The sequence below is a fragment of the Corvus kubaryi genome, unplaced genomic scaffold (genome assembly GCF_017639235.1).
Source record: "Corvus kubaryi isolate FWS band 111438036 unplaced genomic scaffold, C.kubaryi_AGA036_p1.0 37397, whole genome shotgun sequence".
Taxonomy (NCBI): Eukaryota; Metazoa; Chordata; class Aves; order Passeriformes; family Corvidae; genus Corvus; species Corvus kubaryi.
The window spans coordinates 824,885-847,847 of NW_024581136.1; the positions used below are offsets into that span (position 1 = coordinate 824,885).

Here is a 22,963-nt window from a genome sequence, read left to right on the forward strand (position 1 = left end):
ACTGCCATCCAATAACTTTATCCAGTTTAGAGGAGAACATGTTTTAACTGAAAATTGGGACTGGAGTGGACAACAACAGGAACAGACATGGCACTAAATCCTGTTCCTGAGGTCTTACCTTTGTGCTTCTAATTCTGCCGGTCAAGAACACTGTGTGTTTACAGATCAGAGCCTGCAGGAACAGTACAAGATCTCTGCTGACAGATTTAAATCATGGCCATAACACACACTTGTCATACCTGTATTTAAAGCTCTAGAACTTGACAGTACTATAATAATTATCTTATTGCTTATGTTCTCTTTCTCCCTGGGACCTAAACAGTTTTATTTGAAAATACACTTCAAAATTTATGAAAACAAAAAAAGACATCACTTTCTTTTATTAGAAGATGTACTGAATGAAGAGAATATGTCAGAAGGTACTAAAAAACCTAAAGAAATCATCAATAGGCAACATGAGTTACCATACTGCAAAAAACACTAAAACCAACCTAGTGCAGCAGTCACAGATTTATTGGTCTGGAAAGAATAAGGAGCCTCTCGAGCCAAGAGATGCTAGTGCCTTAAAAATTGCACTGGATCAAAACACTAGATATAATTTCACTAAGGGGAATCAACAAGGAGCATGGAATTTACATGGGGTTTCTTTACCCAGAATACATGAAGTCAGCATCTGGCTTCTTTTATTAAAAGTAGCTTTTTTCTGCCTTTTCCTTTTAAATTTTTTTGCAATAGCTCATTGTTATGCCATATAGCCAAAATCATTTTGTTCAGCTGGCAAACATGTCCAATATGGATTTAATAATAACATGACTGGGAAAGTAGTTAATAAACATTATTTTTCACCAGGAGATTCTGCTGCCTACATGAGAAGCTATCCAAGGTTAGTTTGAGACATTGCCATGTGCATGTATTATGATGTTTTGGGCTGGGTTTTCTCACTAACAAGGCACCAGGCACGTGACTTTTGATATCTCAACAACAGCATTTGGATTTGAAAATGCAATGAATGCCAAGTGCTGCTAATGCTGATCTAGGTGGGATTTTTAGCTCTGTTATTCTGGAATTCTAACATTATCAACAGGAGTCTTTCTACTGCAGGTGTAACTGCAAAGCACACGGGTTCTGTTCCAGGGTAAAACAGATGCGTTTAGCCAGAGATGCTGAAGAACATTCACAGAGCTAAGATTCTGTCTGGTTCTGATTTGAATCAAGTTGATGAATTGTAAATAGAAACACTCTAAATCCCACCCAGTGACAGCAGGGAACTCCCAGAGCCCCTCTGATGTGCTGAATGGGTTCTTTTAGAAAGGAACGCCACACTTCAAGAATGCTGATTGAAAAAGGTTTCATTTTCCACAAAAAAATAAGAGGGCTTTTACTTTTTTTGAATTCTCCCTGGCACCAGCCAAAGATATACAAACAGTTTTGATGAATTCTGTTCCTCAATTTATAAGCAGTATTATGTGTCCACATTACCCAATTTTAATGTGCTTTATCACTCTGTGTTTTTCCAGCTATTTAACAGATCACACAAGGTCATTGCACAGGTCTTGAGAGTAAAGATGTTGCAGGTGGCAATCTCCTGGTGGAAATGAAATCACAAGGCACACTCTTTTCAGTTAACAGATTATATGGGTTCAGACTGGCTGGTGTCAGAATTACTACTTACATTTTCAAAACAGATTTTAAAGAGAATATAAGTGATTCTCACACTTTTTTTTTTTATTCTTCTGAGAATGGTTTGGTGTGACACTCCCATACATTTCAATTCGATCTATAATTTTATGTTGACTGACCAGTGTCCTAACTCAGAATGTTTTTGAAATAAATTCTGGGACTTGTTCTCTGTTACAAGGTTTTAAAAAACAAAACAAAAAAAAACCCATAGAGCTGAAGTTATCACATGGTTTTCCACTGTAAAGATCTTCATGCTACTTCTCTATAACTGCCACTTCTAAAACATCACACGTAGATCTATGCTTTAATTAATACAATTTAACCCAACAACATCAAATGGTTCTCAAAACAAAGTGGGATGAAAAATATTTGGAATTTTGTTTCATACAGGATGCATATTTAATAGATTTTGGTTTTAAGCTGAAGAGTAAAACACTTTAATAACGAAAATGTCAAGATCCTCCTCCCCCCATGCAATGAGCACAATGAGAGATAAAACCAAAGACAGAATCTAAATGAAGTCCAAATTTGAAGATAAAAGAATGAAGACATCCACAGCTCTCACGCTTATAAGCTACACTGGAAACAAAAACAACCAACCAGAAATAGCATCCAAATACTAACAAGAAAAAGCCTTTTGTCACTTACAGCTCAACACAATCTTAGAACAGTTTCAGATAAAGTTGCATTTCCCACATCATGGATCAGTAACTGCATCAGTTTTAAACAGCAAGCCAAGATGAGAATGTGTCCAAATTACTCTAAAGGTCATCATAAAGGTTTAATTCCATTTTTATATACAATTTTTTATTTAAACAAATTATCATGCATGTGAATCTGAGAAATTCAAAGGTTAGCCTGTAAATAGACTTGAGTTACTTCACTCAAGAGCCCTCAGGCTGTTGAAACTCATATCCTGGCAGACCAATAAAACTTGCACAAAATCAAAATGCTTGATCTACAGAATGCTACATTCTTTGGTCCCAAGCCAATAAAGAACCTAAGCATGTGTGTGTCTGTCTTTAAAGCACATGAATCCAGGGCTGACCCTGACTTGTGCAGTCAGCAAAGCCACAACAAATGGCTGTGGAAAGAAGATGAGAATGAGGAGTTGTCCTGAGGCATCAAGAAACTTATTTGACAGAACAACAATATATTGAGTGTTCAGATTCTTTTTTAGACAACCTGTACTGTGCAGCACAGCCCTCCTAAGCTGGAAGACCCCAAGCATCTTGAGCTGATGTGCTGCAGACACCAAGTGGAGCACTCTGCCCCTGCTGAGGCTGGGCCCAGCCCAGGATGACTCCAGCTGTGGTGACACTACTGAAGGGTCACAAAGAAAACTGGACAACTGTGTGGAAATGCTCTCAGGAGACTGAAAGCCAAACAAGGCTGTGAGGAGAGACACCACAGGGAGGGGGTGGCCAACCAAGCCCACTCCCCACTCATGGCACGTGCCTGGACAGCACTGCATGAAGCATGAAAACAAAAAATGACAGCTGTGTTAGAGCAAAGCTGGCTTTAAGGTGGCTGCTCTGATGCACAAAGTAAACCCACAGATACTCACTAAAGAAAAGGAGCCTGTACAATTAGGAGTCAAGAGGCAGTAGCTGTTTGCAATCATACAGCTGCCTCCAAGGAAGGAAGGCTGTTTTAAGACTCTGGAAGAACTTCAAGTCTTCTGAGACACCATCCAGGATAGTGCCAGTGCAGACATCTTCGTCAGGAGAAGGGGATTGTCTTCAGAAACTCATCTTGGGTTCACATTGCAGTGATCTTTGGTCAGGACAAGCAAGCAGTGATGCTGATGCAGCAACAGCACATCCCTTCTCTCAGGAGCGGACATCGAAAGACAATGCAGCCTCTTCCCGGGCCTCAGTGCAGACGTGTGGGGCTGCTCCCCAGCACTTCACGCAGGAGAAGTGCTTGGATACCACACTAACAGAGGGAACTGCCTTCCCTAATCCTCTCCTTATCTAGCAGTCTCACCCACTGCAAGTGTACCCCGAGTCCTCAGAACTCTGAGGTACTGGATGACATGCCTGCTTTTGTTACTTTCAGCAATGCAGATTAGTATATTCCCATTTGACTGTGCTTCCATCCTGTCAGGCCTGTAATCTTACCACACACATTTTTAAGCAACATGCAAAGGCCAGATCAGCTCCATTCTGATTTCTGCTTAGACAGGGCCTTGTGCTGCACCACCAAACCCAGCACATGTTCTGGTGGCACTTGATATGACAGCAGTCCCAGAAGGTGTGTCGCAGTGTGTGGTGGGAAGAGTGAGGGGGCTGGAAGCCTGCACTTTGCTTTTGGTATTTCAGTTTTATTGATCTTGAAATAAAAACTCACTAAAACTTGCTATAAAGCCAATCAGTCATAAAATAAGATCAAAAGTAGACCTATTGAAAAGATGTCTGCTTGAGGAAAAGACCTTGATGATGGTTTCAGAAATACAAGAAAGCACATCCTTAAATAATGTTTATAGCCTCAAAACGGCTCTGTTCAGACAGATTATAAAATTAGATCAAACTATCTATTGCCTTGAGTGATGACAGGAAAATGAATGTTTCATCCTCTACAGAATCAGGAATCTTCAGGTAAGATTTGCCTCTGCCATCACAAGATAAATCACCGTGAGTCTCATGCTGCTGTAATTTACACCAGTTACACCTGGTGTAACTCAAAAGCCTTCACTCAAGTTACTCCACCTGCAAGTAGCCATGAGGAGAATCAGTTTTCAGACAGAGAGATAACTTAAAAATCTTTGAAATCTTCATTAGTTCTTTGCATTTTCCTTGAAGCTGTGCCATCCCCAGCCTTATTTTATCTTTGCTACTCATCAGCACATTATTTCTAAGCCTACAGTGGGTAGATGTGCAGGTACTTCTTTTCATATAGCTTTTTCTACATGTTTTATTTGTCCTTGAATTCTTGGGTATTTCTTTCTGCAAAAGTAAAATCATTGTTGAGGCTAGTCTTGCTGCTTAGATCTAATGAACATACTTAGGAAAAAAAAGAAGGAAGGAAGTTTGGTGAATACTTTAAAAAAAAATGACATGACAAACTTCATAGCCCATTAGACAATGTCTAGATTACAAAGAAAAAAATTACAACAAATTCTGATTTAAACCACCGAAATGACATTTCCTGTTCTCCAACTGAAGTGTACCTGACTCATTGAAAAACTCCCCTCCACTCTGAAGTTAATTAATTGTACACTCAGAAGAAATGACGGCTCATGCTGTGAAAGGCCACATGCACAGGGTTAAGGTGTGCAAGAAAGAGAATGACTGACCCTCAGGATCCACACACACACAAGAGCTCCCCACCAGCAGGACAGACTGAAATAAGATGACTTTTCTTCCCCCTTAAATCAATGCCCCCAGCTCCAGACTCATCTGCTGCAGAAGCAAACTCTGGGTGTGCCTGAGCTCGTGTGCTTGGCTGGATGAGTTGGATGTCAGGTGTGTTACTGCACAACAGCCACAAATGCCTCAAAACAGGTTTGGTATTGAACAGTAACAGCTTTGCTGTAAGGAAGCCAGACTGAGGATACTGGCAAATGAAAGGTTAATAGGGAAGGATGGCATCTGTTATTACATGATTTGATACTCTGGACACAGAACTCTGAAGGTCTCACAGAAAAATATTCCCTTTTCCTTCCCCACTATATTGGTACAGCCAGTGAAACAAAATACCTCTGCTTTGTTTGAACCCTAACCTTCTCTCATACCCTTTGAAGAAGTTACTCTGCACATCTGAGTACCAAAGCATTGGTCCTCTTCCTCCATCTTTTCCAAATTTTGCCACCACATATAGAAGCAGCCAGAGTGAGGAAGGTGGGATAAACAGTCTTAAAATCTGGAGGGGGGTGGTGGTGAAAGAGTATTTTTGCTGCTATATTTAGCATGCAAGTTAAAACCTTAGGAGGTCATGTAAGAGTAATTTTGTTTTCAACAAGAATTAACTACAGTGGGTTTTGGTTCTTTATACATTTACTTCTTCTGCAGGACTAAATCTCCATGAGTTGAATTATTAAATCCAAATAAAAAAGAGCATGTGCTTGCCTCTCTTTGCATATGTATATGTCAGTACTTAACATTTTTTGTATCTCATATGTTCTTTTGGCACTTCCTGACTTTCTCCTGTCCCCCAGCAAGACTCCATGAACGATCCTTCTCTCAGGAATCCATTTTTGCAGGCAGCCAGGAGGAGGATTTTCAGTAATGAGTTCAAGCTGGCTCATACCCATTGCAGTTCACTCATTTGCCACTTAACAATATATTATTCCATGGCACATCCCAATAAAGCAATCCTCATTGGGGAAACAACCCTTCCCTTTTCTTTAGCATCATAATTGAAAAGCTTTAGTTTCATTCTATCCTTGGAGGCAGGGCCCAAGCTCAATTAAATCAGTGCAAAGATTATCAGGGTTTTTAACTCCTTTTGGACTAAAGCCAAGGTGAATGCTATATTCTGCTTTGTAAAGGCTACATACATTTAAATCAGAGAAGACTTTCTCATTCCTGTGTTTTCAGGTAAGAAACAATATTCATCTTGGTAAGAGGTACTTCATCACTCGCTGGTACTATATCCACCTAATAACATCTGCCAGCACTACTCAGTAGTGCCATACTCAGGGACAGAACCTGCATGCCTGAAAACTCTCACCTTAGCAGTGCATAAATCCTTACAGTGACTCCAGGACAGCAGTGGCTTCAGTAGGAACTTCTCAAGGAAACACTTCTGAATTACTAACATTCACTTTACTCCCAGGGCACAGATACACTCATTATTCCCAAGGGTACTGAAATTAGTTACATACATGAAGATGGATATATTCGTAACTAACCAAAAAAATCCACAGAAAAGCAGTCTGGGTTAAAAGGATTCACCCTTCTGCAGGTGGTCTGCTGTTTCTTTAATTTCCCACTCATTTGCTAGTGCCCCCAAAATGTTAACATTTTTGGCAATCAATTTGGTGGCTTTCATTTTTTCTGACCATTTTTTTCCAGCTGACTATACTTGAAGAAGTTAGTATTTCTGAAGTGTAAAGCATTAAAAAAATTAAAACTATTCCTTAAATTCGTTTTTATATTTGTACCTTTAGACCTGCTCCCCATTCCATGTGCCATTATTTTATCTGCAGTGCTCCAGCATTTCATACTTCGTATTTACAACTACCACGTCCTCCTTTTCTGCCAAGTTTAGTGACGAAAGAAGGATGCAGTGTGCTACAGGAGGTGAGTCCTGCCAAACCCCAATAACCTGTTTTTACCCCATTCGCTGTGCAAAAAAAAGCGCCTCAGATTTAGCAGACTCTAAGAGCATTTCAGAGACCTATGCATCTCTGTGCCTTTAAAACACAAAAAATTCTCACATCTAATGTTAACTGCACACCTATATGACTGGCATCTGGATCATTTCCTGCTGAGTCAGATGCAAAAATTGCCCTGATTTCTGACTTCTAATCCACAGGAGAAAAAAAAAAAATCAGCTCTTTGCCACACACCAAAACTTCTCCTCAGAGCAACCTGCACGGGTAGAAACAGAGGGAAGGTTTTCCAGAGAGATTACACCACATTTTCTGTTATGACTTTCACACAACCACCTGGCCCAAAACTACTAAGAGAAAAAAGGAAGATATAACACATGAGGAAGTGATTAAATGCACGTAGAACAGACGTTCTAGCTTAGATAACTGGTTTCTGTCTGCTTGACAGCTGTACTTCTCAGAGTGCTGTTTGTCCACCCAAAATTACTGCCTTCCCAGCTGTATGAGCACTGTTGGGTGAAACAGGACTCTGCAGCTGGGCTAGGGCAAGCTAAGCCTGGTCATGGAGAGAAGAAATGAGGAGTGGTTCCCATAGCAGTGACTTCTACACAAGGTGCCAGTGAGGAACAGGGCATCAAACATTCCAGGAATCACTGGTCACATATGGAAAATGCTGATAGCACAAAGAAGCCTTCTGAGAACACAACTAAAAGAGGAAAAGAGATTTAAAAGTTCCATGTTTCTACATACGCATCTCTAAAATCCTGGTAGCAGAGACATACAACGTATCGTTATAAAAAGCCTCTATTCCTGTCCATGGCCACCTGTTTACAATGAACACTATAAAACCCAACAAAAACAGCAATAGAAAAGGTAAAGAAATTATTATATCCCCTACAGACATACCTCTTTCCCACAGCAATCTAAAACAGGCTAAAGGAAGTTCTCAAAAGCATTTCACAGCACAAATCAGAAAAGATGCTACACAACTGCAAAACAGTCATGGCAAAGTGTGAGAACTGTTAAAGCTCTTCTTTCTATTAAGAATCCATGAAGGTTTGCATCAATACTTACATTCCAAATACAAACATCTGCAGAGATTCTAACTTTAGCATGGTACAAAGACAAAAGTCTCAATACAGGAAAATGAACAGAGCCAACCTCAAGCCTTTCCCTTTCCAATTAAAAGATTCAGAGCAGATGAAGTTATTCTCAGCAGGACAAAGCTGCTGGATCCTCTCACATCTGACAAAAACCACCCTTCAATTGTTGTAAATAGGCCTGTAAGACTGCGGGAAAGATCTGGGAGTATGCTGGAAAGACGTAACTCATCAGTTCCTTACTTCCAAGTCCTATTCTCACACTGCTTTCATTCAGATTCACACCAAAGCCAAGAGCTCCTCCACACAATGCCTGAAGAACAGTGGGAGGGTCAGTGGGAAGCTGCTACGTAGCAGCACCAATCCTTTCCCCACTGAAATGGATAGGAAATAATGCAGCAGATTTTTTCTATAACCACACAGATCTTCCTAATTCTGAAATCTAAGATATCTGAGTTTACAGAAAATGTCTTGAGCTTTTTGTAAGGCCGGTAACAATTAAGAGATTCAGTACTTCATCAAGTAAACCCCAACTCTCAGGAAAATAGCAAACAAAAGGCATAATCCAATAGCTGCTTCCAAAATATTTACACTCCATCTGCACGGCCCAAAGTATAGAAATGCAATCCAAACAGATGTCCATGAAAAAGGCACAGGACCAGGAATCCACATTAACTCCAAATCTGGTATGTTGCATGTGTCATTTCACAGATATTTCTGAGGAGAGATGAAAAGCCATGCCCATTAAAAGTCATAGGGAGGAGTCAGTTTCAGTGAGAATCATGTTCACACACCATGGATTTGAGCAGACACCTCTACATGGTTATAGCACAGCAGCTACTTTGATGTCACCTCATCCCTGCATCCTTAGAAATGCCAGTCTCCCCACACTGGTGTACACAGGACTCGCCCAAGCGCTGCTTCAAAGCAGCTCTGACAGCCTTGCCATGGGGAAGGGCACCTGTCCAACTCCAAATCAGGGATCCTACACTAGTGCCCAGTCAGTACAGGGACAGCATTCAACAAGGATTTCCCTGCTCTGCACATACATTCTTCCTCCCCTAGAGAGACACCTAAGGGAAAAGCATGGAGGATAAAGGGGGAAAAGCTGAAGTGACAAAGAGGTGAAAAAGGACTGACCTATGTACTTGTCCATTTGTGCTATGGGGGGTTGAAACACACAATCACAAAACAAGCATAACAGCAGTTCTACTTTCCTTACTTCCATAGTCTGCTACAATTCTAAAAACTTTTGAACATGTTTTGTCTGAAAGACATGAATGAATAAGCTTATTTAAAATCAAGTACACCTCTTTTTAAACTGAAGTATCCTCCAAGCCTGCCAACCCCAGTGCTCTCAACTGATGGGTGACCAAGGAAGCCACGACACTCCACAGTACAAAGAAAATTACAAACTAAGATCAAACGCAAATTCTGAAATCTGACCTAAAAATCCCAATGTAACTCAGAATGCTCGCTCTTACACTGAAAAACATCAGCCTGCTGCTTTCACACCCCCTCCATCTGTCTGTAGTCCTGTCACCTGTGTTACAGGAACTGCAATCTGCCTGGGACCCATCAATTGCTTCTTATTACAGTGTCTTACGGCTTCTTACGCAGCCCCAGCCCATAAATAAAATACCCCACAACAGCAACAAGTCATTTTCTGTTAATAACTGGCTGAAAAGAAAAACTTTATTCACACCTAACAGTTTAGATCAGTAATGTGTTATGGTACACAGCATTATTAAAAGGCATATAATCAAATTACTCTAAAAGGAAAACAGATTACATCTGCATAACAGATTCATTAATTTGTCTAAAAAACGCAAAATAATCTAAGCCATTCTACATTTGCCTTCTAAACCAAGGCAAAAAAAAACCCCAATGGCAGTGTGTATCTGTAAACCTAAAAAAAAATATTTAATTTTCTGAGTACAATATTCGTCCACTCAGTCTACAGTTGGCACACTGCAAACTGAAATGCCACCATCACTGGGGCAAGGAGCTATTTATATTTTCTGTGTTCCTCTGAACATACTTGCTTTGAAATTCTGCTCTCTTAACCTTGCACTCTCAGTCATTTTCTTTTTAAGTCTGAAAACACAATGGTGAAAATGAAGAATTTCCTGTAAATTACTCCTTTTGCACTAAACTATCTACAAGGGTTTTACTCCTATTTTTATTGAGCTGCCCAAAATTTACAATATTGCAGTACCAACACTATTGCTCAAAAAAGATCTACAATTTTGGATCCAGAATTGGCCTAAGAAAATGCCTCTCCTGTTTTCAAATTCACATGAAAAGGACTAATAAAACAACAAAAGGAGTTTTAAACAACTGATCATCTTTGGGAGAGAAGGATGGGTAATAAAAAGCTGAATTATCATTGAAATACCCCCAAACTGACAGACAGTAACCATTTTATTCCAAAAACGTTTTGTGCAGGATCTTCATACACTCACACTCTTACTCAAAACTTTGTCAGAACACATTGTTTTCTCAGATCTTCACCCACTTTTTTCACAAAATGTCAGACCAACTTTGGCAAGCAGGAACTTGGACTCGATTGCATGGAGAAGAATTTGATTTCAGATTTCCTGAAGCACTCCCAGAGCCAGCAGCAGAATCACTGGGTTGAGGGACTTGATGAAATCAGACTGAGCAGTAATGACACCTGATGGAAATGCCACGTTGAGAACAAAAGGGAAATAACAGGAGAAAACCACCCACCTTCTAGTCCACAGGAAGGAGATGACAGAAATTTCACAACACTGTTGTGAATTAAGCGTGTAACTCCAGAAGAAAGGACACTAAAGGAGATACGAGGTAGCCAAGCCCTCAGATTCATTTGCTCACTTTGCTTTTGCAGGCTTTTTGGTATTTTTTTTTTTTTTTAAATGAATGAACACTTTGTCTCCAGCCATCTTTGTGTTTTGTATCTCCACTAACATACCATTAGTTTATTGGGCTACAGCTCCACCATGCTTTTCTACTCTGAAAATAAAGCCAACAGCCTGACAAGGTACTGGGAAGAATGAAGAGGAAAAAAAAGAAATACAAACACCAACAGGTGAAATACGGACAGGGATAGAAGATAACCAAATACACGCTCACATGATACGTGTGTGCGCTCATTACATTTCTTCTTGGAGCACCAAGATGCCCTACCCACATTGCCTGAACAACAGTTATAAATAGATGATGAAGAGACTGTCCCTGCCCCAAATTGCTGACATTCTAGGCATCAAATGGCAGTCACAGCCAGACAAGCTCAGGAAGCAAGTTTACATGATGATTATCAAGGCTAAATGGATGATATCTTATCTAGACGATTTGCTGTTTCCTTTTAAATGTATTTAATGTTTATTTCTCTCAGCACTTCACATGGAATTATCCTGTCCTTTCAAAGCCTCAGGCCAAAGTTCTGAAAAATCTGTATTTAATAAATTGAATGTTACAAAGATACCTAAACAATACAGCACTTTTGCTTGGCAGTCAAAGCATTGCAATTCCAGAAATAAGCCAAAAACTTCAACACTTGTAAGTATATAATGATTGCCAGTATAAGCTTCTGGCAATATTATCCAGTTATCCACAAGCACCATTCTGCATATGCATTCCTCAGAAAGAACTGCACCATTTCAGAAGCCAAACCTGCATACAACACACAGGAACTCTCGTAACAGCAAGCTACTCACAGTGCTGGTGACTCCCAAGTGTGACTGCTGATTGCCACTGGATAAAAGGTCATTTTAGTGTAATAGGTGAGACTTAATGTAGAGTTTTCCTATGTTTAAGGAGAAACCCACTATTAACAATACAGTCCCTAGCTGCAGTTATCCTATAAAGACTTATGTGGACATGATCCTTGCTAGATATGGTTTGCAGGACAGCGATTTCCATTCTATGGCGAGAATTAAGTGTCCTTCCCAGGTTTTGTATGCTTTCAAATCAAGTGGGAAAAAAGCCATCAGAATTTTGTTATTTCCTCCATTATTCCTCTGGTTTTTCCTGCATTCTTTTAAAGACTTGTAATTTCTTCTTCTTAAGCTGCCCAAATGACAAGAAGCAGCCAAGGGATGTATTAATGCAATCAGAAGCACACAGAAATTACCAAGATCATCAGTTATTTACATTCTGTTGGAGTCAGAGATGCTGATAAAACACCAGGGTCACAGATGCTGTAGAGATCCAGGATAAATCCTGGTGCCTCTCTCAGGGCTGCCAGTAAGAGTCAAGGCAGACAACAGCTGATACACAGGCAGGAAGGACAGAAGGGGGCAAAAGCATGAGAAACCTGGTCAGTGCAAGAGGCAGCAGATGCATCAGAGTTTGGGTTGGCCTTTCACAAGTATTTTGTTTACCATGACCTTAAGGAGAGTTTTAAGAACAGCATGTAAAAGAAGGCAGTGAAGGCACAGAGCATCTTTACAGCTCACACATCTCTAATGCGAAAGGGAGCATAGGAGAAGCCAAAACCGTACCCATCTGAATTTTTATACTGAGAGAAAAGGCTGGAATTACTGGCCTGTGACAGGACCTGATATTTAGATCACAGGTGACCAGCAGCATGGATTACACTGGAAAATACAAGATGGAAGGTGTCTTTTAGATGCAGGAGGGTGGCACTATTAAAGAGACACAGAATGGGATCAGTAGTTTGATTAGGGAAATTACCTTTTCAGTACAATTTAAATAACCTTGAATAAACAGTGAAAACCATAAAAAACCATCAGATACTTGCTTTCTGTTATGTATCCTATGGGAAATGAAACAGTATGGAAAAAATCTAGAGGCACACAGTCTCAGAGGACATGAGAAGCCGGAATTAACTTCTGCACAAGCTCATTTTGTGTTTTATATGCACTACAGGAAAATTTTAAAGGTGAGAGTTTATTTGGGCTTTTTCCACATTTAATTTTAAACTTGTATGTACATAGAAATAAACCCAATTTCTTAAATCATTAGTGGATAGTAGATCATCCCACTGATTTCAATATCTATGAAAAATGGAACAATACAAGACACCAAGGAAGAAACTTATTGATTCTTTTGTAACATACAGCATGAAAGCATCAATCTGAATCTAGAATCCTGACAAAAGTGTACACACAACTTCTGAAAATGTATTATTCCAAAGCATCACAGGTAGTCTTTCAGCCACCTCACACCATTAAGAATGTTTAGAGACAGAATACACAAGCTGCACAGTGAGTTCAATAATCTCCATTCTCAATGTAATGTTAATATTTACTCACAGTCCCTGGACCACCACCAAGATTTTCTTTTAATATTCAGAAGATAAAAGGTGAGAGCATTAGGGAGCAGGACATTGCAAACTTTTTATTTTGCTGAGAAAAGGACAATTACAGGAAAGAATTTAACACCCCCTTCCATCAGCCCACATGCAGACAAAGACTGAAGTCTTAGCAAAGCCCCGGGCTCTAAAATCATACGTGGCATATAGAAGATAAAAACTTATGGGAAATAATACATTTGTAATGGTAAAATTTCAGGATCAATTGACACAATGGAACAAGTAGGCAACGTGTTCAAAGCAGGAAACCTGAAGCGTAATAAAGCTGCCATCAGCACACAGTCAACATTAACAATTCTGTTGTGGCAACCAAAAGATAACTTGGGGAAAGAAGAATGAAGGGACAGTGAGCCCAACAGTGGATAACTGCACCACTGGATAACTGGTACATCTTGGCCTAGACTTGGCAAGCTCTGGTATTATCAGTCTCCAGGGTAAGAGGGAAGCATGTTCATATTTCTGATAGATCTCCCTGTTCATTTACTGCCCACGACTGCGTGAAGTGGCCCTGCAGCCTCACCTGATCTGACAGTCCTGTGTGCAGCAATGGAAACACGTGGCAATAGAGGGGATAAAATCTGGGTGGCAGAACCAGAAGACCACCTCTGGTTACCCACAGGGTAATGCTTCACTACCATGGCACCTAAGTTTCCTGGTCACACAGGACATTTATTCCTGATGGACTCTGCCTCTCCTGCCCGACAGTTCTTCATCTTCCATTGCCTCCACCCAACATAAACTGTTTTACACAAGATAGCAAGCTAGTGGAACTCCTGTCTCCAAACGGATGGCACACTGTATTTACCAACTTTCAGGCAGCACCAAAATACAAAGGAGGAATCTTATTCCCACAGAGTTGATGAAAGCCATCCCTTTTCTCCTACTGCACCTGCTCCGGAACACTGACCTGGTCCTCACTTAGGGCAAAGTAGCCCAACCGTGCCAAGATCAAGGACAAAAGGAGCATCTCCTACTCCTGCAGCAAACACCTCGGGAGACTAAAATCAGACAAAATTCCTTTCCCTTCAAGGTCTCTAGAAATCAAAAATACTTTTTTTAGAAGGATCCTATGGCATATGATGTGCCACTTTAGGAAACACATTTTCCCTTCCATGTTCCTCCCTTCGCCTATCTGGAGCACCAATGCACCCACACTGAGGTACTTTCCAAAAGTGCTTGAAGTCTGTAAACAAAGAGTATCCCATAAAGTGCTGAGTTTACATTTCAACTAAGACCAGCAGCAGCCAAGATAAGGCTGGTTTTGTCACAGGGATGAAAACAGGCTTCTTGTACCTACAGCCCCAAACACAGCCAGCAGTGTTCCACCAGCAGGCAGCTCACAGCTAAGAAGGGATATTCCAGCCTTGGACTGCATCCGTAACCCCAACTCTCACTCCTGCTGGAGAACGCAGATCCAGTGGTCCTCTGGGACAGGAATGGGACAGAAACACTCTAGCGGAGCCTCTCTTCCTGTAGGAAATCATTTTTGCCACGAGCCAAACCAAATTCTACATCCTGGCCAACTTTCAGCTCAAAGGTCAGCAGAGTGCAAAACAAGTGGAATGGGGCAGGTAACAATTTGTCTGAGTAAATGACCAAGCAGTACAGGACTACAAAAACCTATTCAAAAAACAACACTTCTGCATTTCTATAATCCAGCAGTAAAAAACAGGAACCAGAAGCACTGGTGGTGAGTTTTGGCAGGTTTCTGCTGGTGATGGTTGGCTTTTTTTTAAAAAGCTCATTGATTTTGGACTGCATCCATCTCCAGCATTGTGGCTACACTTCATGTAGTAATTTACTTCAATCCAGAGTGCGTTTCGTAAATGTCACTGCACTTCAACACCATTAACCAGACACCCCTATTTCAAGCTGATATTCCTAAATTCAGTAAAAAGAAGTATCAGCAACACTGCAACTGAGCCAAATGAAAATGGAAAATGTTTTTGACTCCATATAGCTCTGAGTGCAGCATAGTGTATAATTCATGTCTGGGAGAGTTTGGATCAGTTGATTAATGGGCCCACTAGTGCTATCCATCCCTGAAACCACCCAGTCATCCCCACTCCCCATGGAGGCTTTCAGAGAAAAACATTTGAGCTTAAGGACTTCATGGATCAACGAGGCATTAACTTTCAGGCATTTTACTGACAACCAGAAGTCCTGGACTCCATGCCTGCTACAACAAGCTTCCCTTTCCATTTCATATCGTTCATGTCCTTCCCAGTTGCCTGCTTGGATCAGATGGCAACAAGGCAAACAATACGCAGGCACTGCAATGTCTGAGCAACTGCAGCTATTAGAAACTGCAGCAAGGTGCTTTCCCAACTAGCATCTTTCCATTCCATATAAAGCAGAAGGTAAGCACAGCTTTGCCAAACCCCCTTGGGTTAGGAGTGAGAGGAACAGTGCTCCAAAGCTCATCTTCCCTCCTGTAGCTGAGAGAACACTGGAACTGGGACCACCACCTGACCCCTCAAGGTCAAATGAATGTTATTTCAGAAAAGCAAGACAAATGAGTGCTTTATGACCAAGAAGTTTTCATTCATGGAAGCTTTCCCTTCAGAGGCTAAGTGAACAACTCCTATTGCCTGCTGCAAAAACAAGTGCAGAGAACAGTCATTTTTTTAAACTGCTGAGCTCAAAGTTTTTCACCATATCTCTGATAGCTAATTTGGTCACTGAAAAGCATGTAGGTTTAAAAGTATCTTGTTCTGCCTCTCTGGAAAGACCATCGGCAGAACAAATAAATTAACAGTGTTTGGATTCTCATTACCACAAATTAGCCTCAGCATAAGATGACAGGAGCAGAGCCAAGCTGTCTGTGGGTCCTTATGTGGCACCTGTTAGCACTCCATAAAGGACACAGAAAAGGGAGGCCAGGTTCTCTCTGCTGTCTGACCACAACAAAGCTTTCCTGTCAGACTATTGATACCTCTTCTGACAGCAACTTTCAGCCTGCACACCCACACCGCTCCTAATCCACTAACAATGAAGCAGTTGCCTTACTTGAAGTGTCCCCATGGAGTGGAGGGACTGCATGAGGAAATTCGGACAGGAATGGATGACTGCCAAATAACATGTATCCTCACCACAAAGACATCCATCTAAAACAATACACTTGTTTACATGCAAGCCTAAAATAACCACTGGGACAAAGAAAACAGTAAGTTCAAAAGAGAATCTTTGGATCATCAAAGGAGAAAGTGAGATACAAAATGAAAGTGTCCTGTTTCATCATTCATTTAAAAGTTCTGCTGGGCATTTCAGGCTGCAGCCACAGGAGCAAACACAAAGGCAGGCACATCTCTAGATGGGACAAAGTGACCTGCTCCAAAATCCCTCCAAAACAAAGCCAGCTCTGAAGAGACAAAGGCTGACCGAGAGGATCATTACAACAGGCATATTCTCCTCCATTACACTGCTCCTATTACAGCCTGGATCACTTACTCATCTCATGCACTTACTCCTCCTTGCCTGTGATTCCATGTGGAGCAGTCACACATCTGTCGAGGGACTAAAACCATGGTTATAACCTTGAGGCCACACCATGGACCAGAACATGAAGAGAAACGGAATGCATCAGCTTTCCATGAAACCCTTCCACAGGGCCCTGTTTGCTTTCAACGTGTCAGACACCTGGAACATTTTGTGTCACTATATGATTCTGCAGGAGCTAATTCTGAGGCTGTGCCTCCCAAACAGCCAGTTGGCTCTTTCATTCCTGCCTCTCTCCCTTCCTCCTGTCCTGTTACTCACGGGGAGGACATTTTGCAGCCTGCAGTTGATGCCAGTGGGCCTCTTCCTATCAGTGCTTTCAGCACTCGAGACAGACATTCAAGCAAAAAAAAAACAAAACAAAACAACAAAAAACAGGAGTTTGATTTAGTAAAGTCTTTGAGCAAAAGACTGGCTTGTTAATATTGAAAACTTTAAATGGGGAAATACAGTGGGACTGAACCTTAGTGCTAAAGCTGCCCGTATATATGGATTGGGCACTAGCCCAAATAAAACAAGCCTGCCCACAGCTGCGATATATTTAATCAGGTCTTACAGACCAATTATTTTGCACAGCTAAATCCAGCACTTGTGAAAATTGTCTTATTTCAGCTGTAGGAAAAGCTACTAAATAACATTTTCAATTTCAAGAAGAAAACCCAAGAAAGTATCTCTTCAAGTCCAAAATATCCACAGCCAACAGCAGTACCAAGGCAGTACAGAAGGAATATTTAACCAAACACATATCAAAACTTCTACTCACGTGAGAAAGCTCCTTATTATTAATACTTGTGACACTTAAATGTCCTCAGAACTGCCTTTTGACTTCTTTGAAAGAATCTAAGGCGATAAGAACTTAAAAAAAACCCAAAAAAACAAAAGCACATTCTCCTTGGGTGTCTCCCCCTTCCTAAAAAGTTGATCTCTTTTTCCCCAATGAAATTCAACTCCCACCACTATGTTCTCAGAGATGGACTACTGAAAATCCATTTCTTACACCACAGTAATCTTGAGAATTATTTCACTAGTACTGGTATAATATTAGTGGTATTGTCTGCTTTAAGTGCATAAAAAGCAGTTAAGACTTCCTTTCCCCAGAAGCAGGCAGCAAGGCTAACTACTGCTTTGCTTTGACTAAACTAACAGTACTAAAAATGTGTATATATAAAAGTAAATTGTGCATGAAAATTGTACAAGTAAACACCACCCCATACAAATGAATAAAGTGCTATTTTTCAGAAAGTCTGAGTCAGTTCTCACTGCTGCAAGAAACATGAAATCTAAACAGCATCTGAAAGCTTCTAAAATCAGGGTTTCCTTTTCTCAGGCTGTAAAATGTGCTGGTGGCACACTCACTTTATCATTGAAAATAGCGACACATGAAAGCAGACCAAAAGGACAGAGTTAATTCAATGCAACAATCTTCTCGCTCTGTAAATGTCTCGCACAGCACCACTCTTAGCAACAGAATGTTTATCCAGCACAAGATAGAGAGGCTTTTCACTGACACCTGGGACAAAACCAGAGAACAAAAGCAGCTCCCAATGCAAGCGAGCAAAGTTACATTTTTCAAGTGTTCCCACCTAATGCAGACAGAAGGCCAGCCACAGCAAGTCACAACAAACAACGTATTTACCCACTTCCAGAAAATGCTTGTAAATTTAAACTGTGTGAAATGTCTAACTACCGCTTTCATTCCATCAAAAGGCTTCATCAGCAATGGACAATAAAGCCTCTGGCTTGACCTAAAAGGGCTGGTAGGTTAATCTATTCTGACCTTACCTTTATTCAATCATAATACTGAAAGATTGCTTGAATGAATAACCAGCGTTTAACAATGCCAACAGCCACCCTTTCACTACAGTGCTCCTCTGAAGTGCCCTCCAAGCCAATTTTTTAATGAAGGGGGTATCAAACATTTTCAAAAATTAATTGTAAAATAAACCAAAATGTTATTTCTCACTCATGGGTAAAAAAGGAAAGAGATATAAAAAAACAAAAGCAGAAGAAAATTTTTCTCTTGTCCCTTCATGTCTCTTTCAGACTTCCACCATCACTTACTGTCAATTTAAGATAATATGCTGTCTCTTATTAACTGTCAGTCTCATCTTTTATTTATAATATTTTCACTCAAATGGGAGAAACTAGACAAAAAAAGATACTACTTGATAAAACCTGCCTTCTAACAATAGGCTTAATCATCCAGGCCCCAACACTTGGTATTTTAATAACTACTGGCTTCATTTCAGAACCCATTCCGTAACAGTGCTCAGCACTGAACATGGCAAAGCAGAGTGTTAAAATTAAGCATGTAATTAGTCCCACAGAGGTCACTAAGCAGGATTCATCACTCATTGAGTGATTTAATCACTCAACTCTCATAAGTTTAAAGTTCACAGCCTATGTTTAAATGCCCTTCTGGAGAAAAGTCTCCAGTGCTCAACACTACAGTGCACAGTTATACCTAAGCATTTTCCTCCTTGTAATAGTACAATAACCACCTGTATCTCATATGTGCCTGTTAGAGCAAGGTACTCTTGCACTTAGACATGAAGCAAGAGCTGTGTTCTCATTTGACATCTCAGAGCACTTATTCTTCAGCATCAACAAACAAATGCACCTTCATGCGAAGTTCTACACCTGCAAATAGTTTGGCAACACAAGAGAGTATCAAAAAGCAAGACCATCAGGCACTGAAAAGACACTTGAAAATGCCTTAAAAAATCCACACTAACCCCAGGAACAAAGTCTTGGCTTCAATCTATTCCTGATTAGATTTAGGAAGATGCTTAACATACCAGACAAGATTAAGTGCCATCACCTTTATCCAAAAGCACAATCATCAAAGAACTGGGAAGCAAACCATAAGGCAGTGACAACAGCATGTGATGCAAGAGGAATGAAAAACAAAGATAAGAGCTTTCCTCTGGCTTGCAGAGGATACTGTTATAAACTACTCAAAATTTCCTACCTTGAAAAGCTGTGATGTGACCAACAATCATGTACTTCAGTTCAAAGTTCAGCGCCTGGATACTCTGAGTCCTCTCCCTTCGAACAGCTGCCTGGTAGCTTTCTTCCATTTTTTTGGTGCAACATGTTGGTGCCCTGTGTTGACAGATCTGTAAATCTGACTCTTAAAGCAAACAAGAAAAACACAATAATCAGAAAACGCTTGAACTTACACTACCGAAGTAATGCTTCTTAACATCAGAAACACCACATTTTAAATTTTGAAACAAGACAAAACCCACAAGGAATGACAATGTGAAACTCAGATGTTGTCAGAAGGACACAAAGTTGCGATTGTTTCATCTAAATTTAAGTAACATTACATTATCAGCTAATAAGTTATTTTACACTGTTAAGAACACTGGGCACAAAAGTTACCTGAACACAGTCAGTGGCAGCACAACAATCATCATCATGAAGATGAACCATCAAAGGGGCAACATTCCCACTGTACATCTGGTGCTGAGGGTATCAAAATTTGAATGTGTGTTAACTTGAATGTTAACCATGCCTCAAATTAGGATCCAATACTCACCCAGATTGTGCCTCAAGGAATCACCTATTCACCTCTTACACTAGGGGGAACCTTCTTTAAAAAATCTGAGCTCCTGGGCAGCTCACCAAAAAAAAAAAAAAAAATTAAAGGCACTGCAATCACTCTCACCTTGCAACTACAGAGAAAGTTGATTAAAAGCTTCATTCTTGTAGAATGGGGGGTTTTTTTAATCATTCCATCTTTGTATGTGTTTCAACAAGTTTAATATCCTCAATAAGGAAACCTACATCACAGAGTTGTGATGGACATACTCAGGGTCTATTTGTTCTACAGCACAGGATATGCAAGTGCCAGAAAGGATCTGGTACAGACTGCAGATGAGTGTTTTCTCACGCTTCACAAATACACGTTTTAGAAGGGGAGGAAAAAAGCAAGAGACTATTAAGCAAGTAAATCCAAAACCAGAGGCACACATAAATACCAGAGCCCAAACAGTCACACAGTATTAAGCGTGACAGTGTGTCAGGGGCTTCCTTCCCTCCACCTCAAGGCAGAAACAGATGCCCTGGGGGAAAGGGGCTGCAGGTGTCCACCTCCATCCCATCCTTCGGGCTTCCAGGGAAGGAGACAGCCTTTCCCAGGAAGGCCAGTGCCATACAGGTGGCCAAGTTTCCCAGTCCCACTCCACAACTGGCTGTATGTGCCCTTTGAACTGGAGCTGGTATGCCCCCACACTGCCCTCTCTGTGCCCAAGGTGGGCCTCTATTTTAAACCACTGCAAACACCACTGGCAATCCCTCCCCACACAGCACCAGTTGGGCTGGAGGGCACACATGGATGAAAACAGACCCGATTCTCCAAAGGGCCATAATTCCTGCAGAGGATTTCTCACCCAGGCCACTGCAGAGAACCCAGACCAGGCCTTGGGATGGAAATATTAATGAACCATCACCTGCACTACCTCTTGTAGTGCAGCCTTGCAGGTTAATGCACAGCAATGCTCCACATAACTGACAGTGATTAAAAACAGGGGGGATGCACACTGGAAAAACAAGGACGCACACTGAAAAATCAGTAAACACCCCCAAAGGACCAGGCTCTGCTCAGAGCCAGCTCCAGGTCACTAGCTCACTGAGACCAAACCTGCAGGAAGGAGCTTCAATAAACCTCCCTCACCAGGGAAAAAAATAAAAACACTGAGTTAGCTAAAACACTTTATTTGACTTGAAAATGTTGCTCCAGCTTATAGCAACTTTCATTGGAAAGTGCAGCTAATTTATGTCAAGAAGGTCAAAACCAAAGTAAAATATTTCAATTCGCTACATTTTTATGTAAGTTTGCAAACAAAGATCGAAGTTGTCACAGACTGAGCTGAATCAGGACACCATTTTGGGGGTGGATTTGTTTCACACTTCAATCTTATTTCAAATATAGGAAACAAAACTCTCCCCACTCCAGTGGGAAGCCCCAGACCCTGCTGAAGGCCCTGGCTGAAGCCAGCAGGCTGCCAAAAGCAGCAGCGGGAGGGCTGCACGCTCGTCACCGGCTGGGCACGCTCGTCTGCTCCCGGCTGCCAGAGAAGCTGTCCCAAGGTTGAAATTAGCTTCTTGGCCAGGCTAATTTTAACTTGGATGGGTTCCCTGATCCAGTTCACCCCCTCAACACGTTTGTCCTTTCACAAGGAACTGGGGGTCAGGGAAGGACCACTTCTCTTGAGCTGGCACCACCAAAGCATGAGTGAAATTGTAACACAGACTGCAGAGCGACTCAGTCACGCACAAATAGGTGTCTGAGCAGAGGGGTTGTAAATGTTGCTCGGCATCTGCACTGCCAAGCTGCTGACACCCAGAGCATTTCTCCTTACAGCAGCCCTCCACAGCTTTGTTTGATGGGGTTTTGCAAAGCTCAGACCTGTAACAAAAAAGGTCTGAAATCTCAGGTGCTCTGCGCTGACCCTGGCAAAGAGGCAATCCATGGCTATCAGAGCTGCACCTGGCATTCCCCTCTGAAACGAGACACATGGGAACCTGCTTCTCCTTCAGAAAGCTTTAAGGATAGGGCTATCTCAGCTGGAACTGCACTCCTGGGATTCCCCACCCAGCTACCTCCCCTGATGAATACTCCCAGAGCATGAAGGCTAGGATTTGTTGGTCCAGAGCCAAAATGACATAGAAGGCACTCTTAAACAGAAACAGCACTAAGCCCCTGACAGTTAAGGAGCCTGATGTAAAACACAGAGCATTGAAAGCACAGCGAAGAGCAAGCCCCACTCTCCTCACAGGACTGTCAGGTCACTGCCGTCATGCACACAGCCTGGCAATTTCACTTGCTCCAGTATCAGCCTGAGGGTATCACTTGTAACACAATTATAGAAACCTAATAAAAGGTTTCAGTGCTATACATGCCTGGGTGCCGAGATTAAATTAGAACTCATTAGTAATATCTTAATGTCTCTAATAACTCTGATACTAATTTTAGTTTCTCTCATCTCTTTCATCTTAATGAAAAATACCCTCTCCAACAGGAAGAGGGGAGAAGCAGTGACAGAGGGGTGGCCGAGGGGCTGAGCACCCCAGAGACAG

At 41.3% G+C, this 22,963-nt stretch overlaps 1 protein-coding gene across 4 annotated transcripts in view; it reads right to left on the minus strand.

The window, feature by feature from the left end:
- Positions 1-22,963, minus strand: part of LOC121670935 (glypican-5-like) — a 338,374-nt gene that overhangs the window by 294,818 nt on the left and 20,593 nt on the right. For 3 of the 4 annotated variants that reach the window (XM_042041910.1, XM_042041912.1, XM_042041911.1), the window contains exon 2: positions 19,848-20,009. The exons of the other annotated variant lie outside the window; for it this stretch is intronic. In XM_042041910.1, the coding sequence (XP_041897844.1) occupies positions 19,848-20,009 (162 nt within the window). The remainder of the gene's footprint in view (positions 1-19,847; positions 20,010-22,963) is intronic. 4 annotated transcript variants of the gene reach the window in all.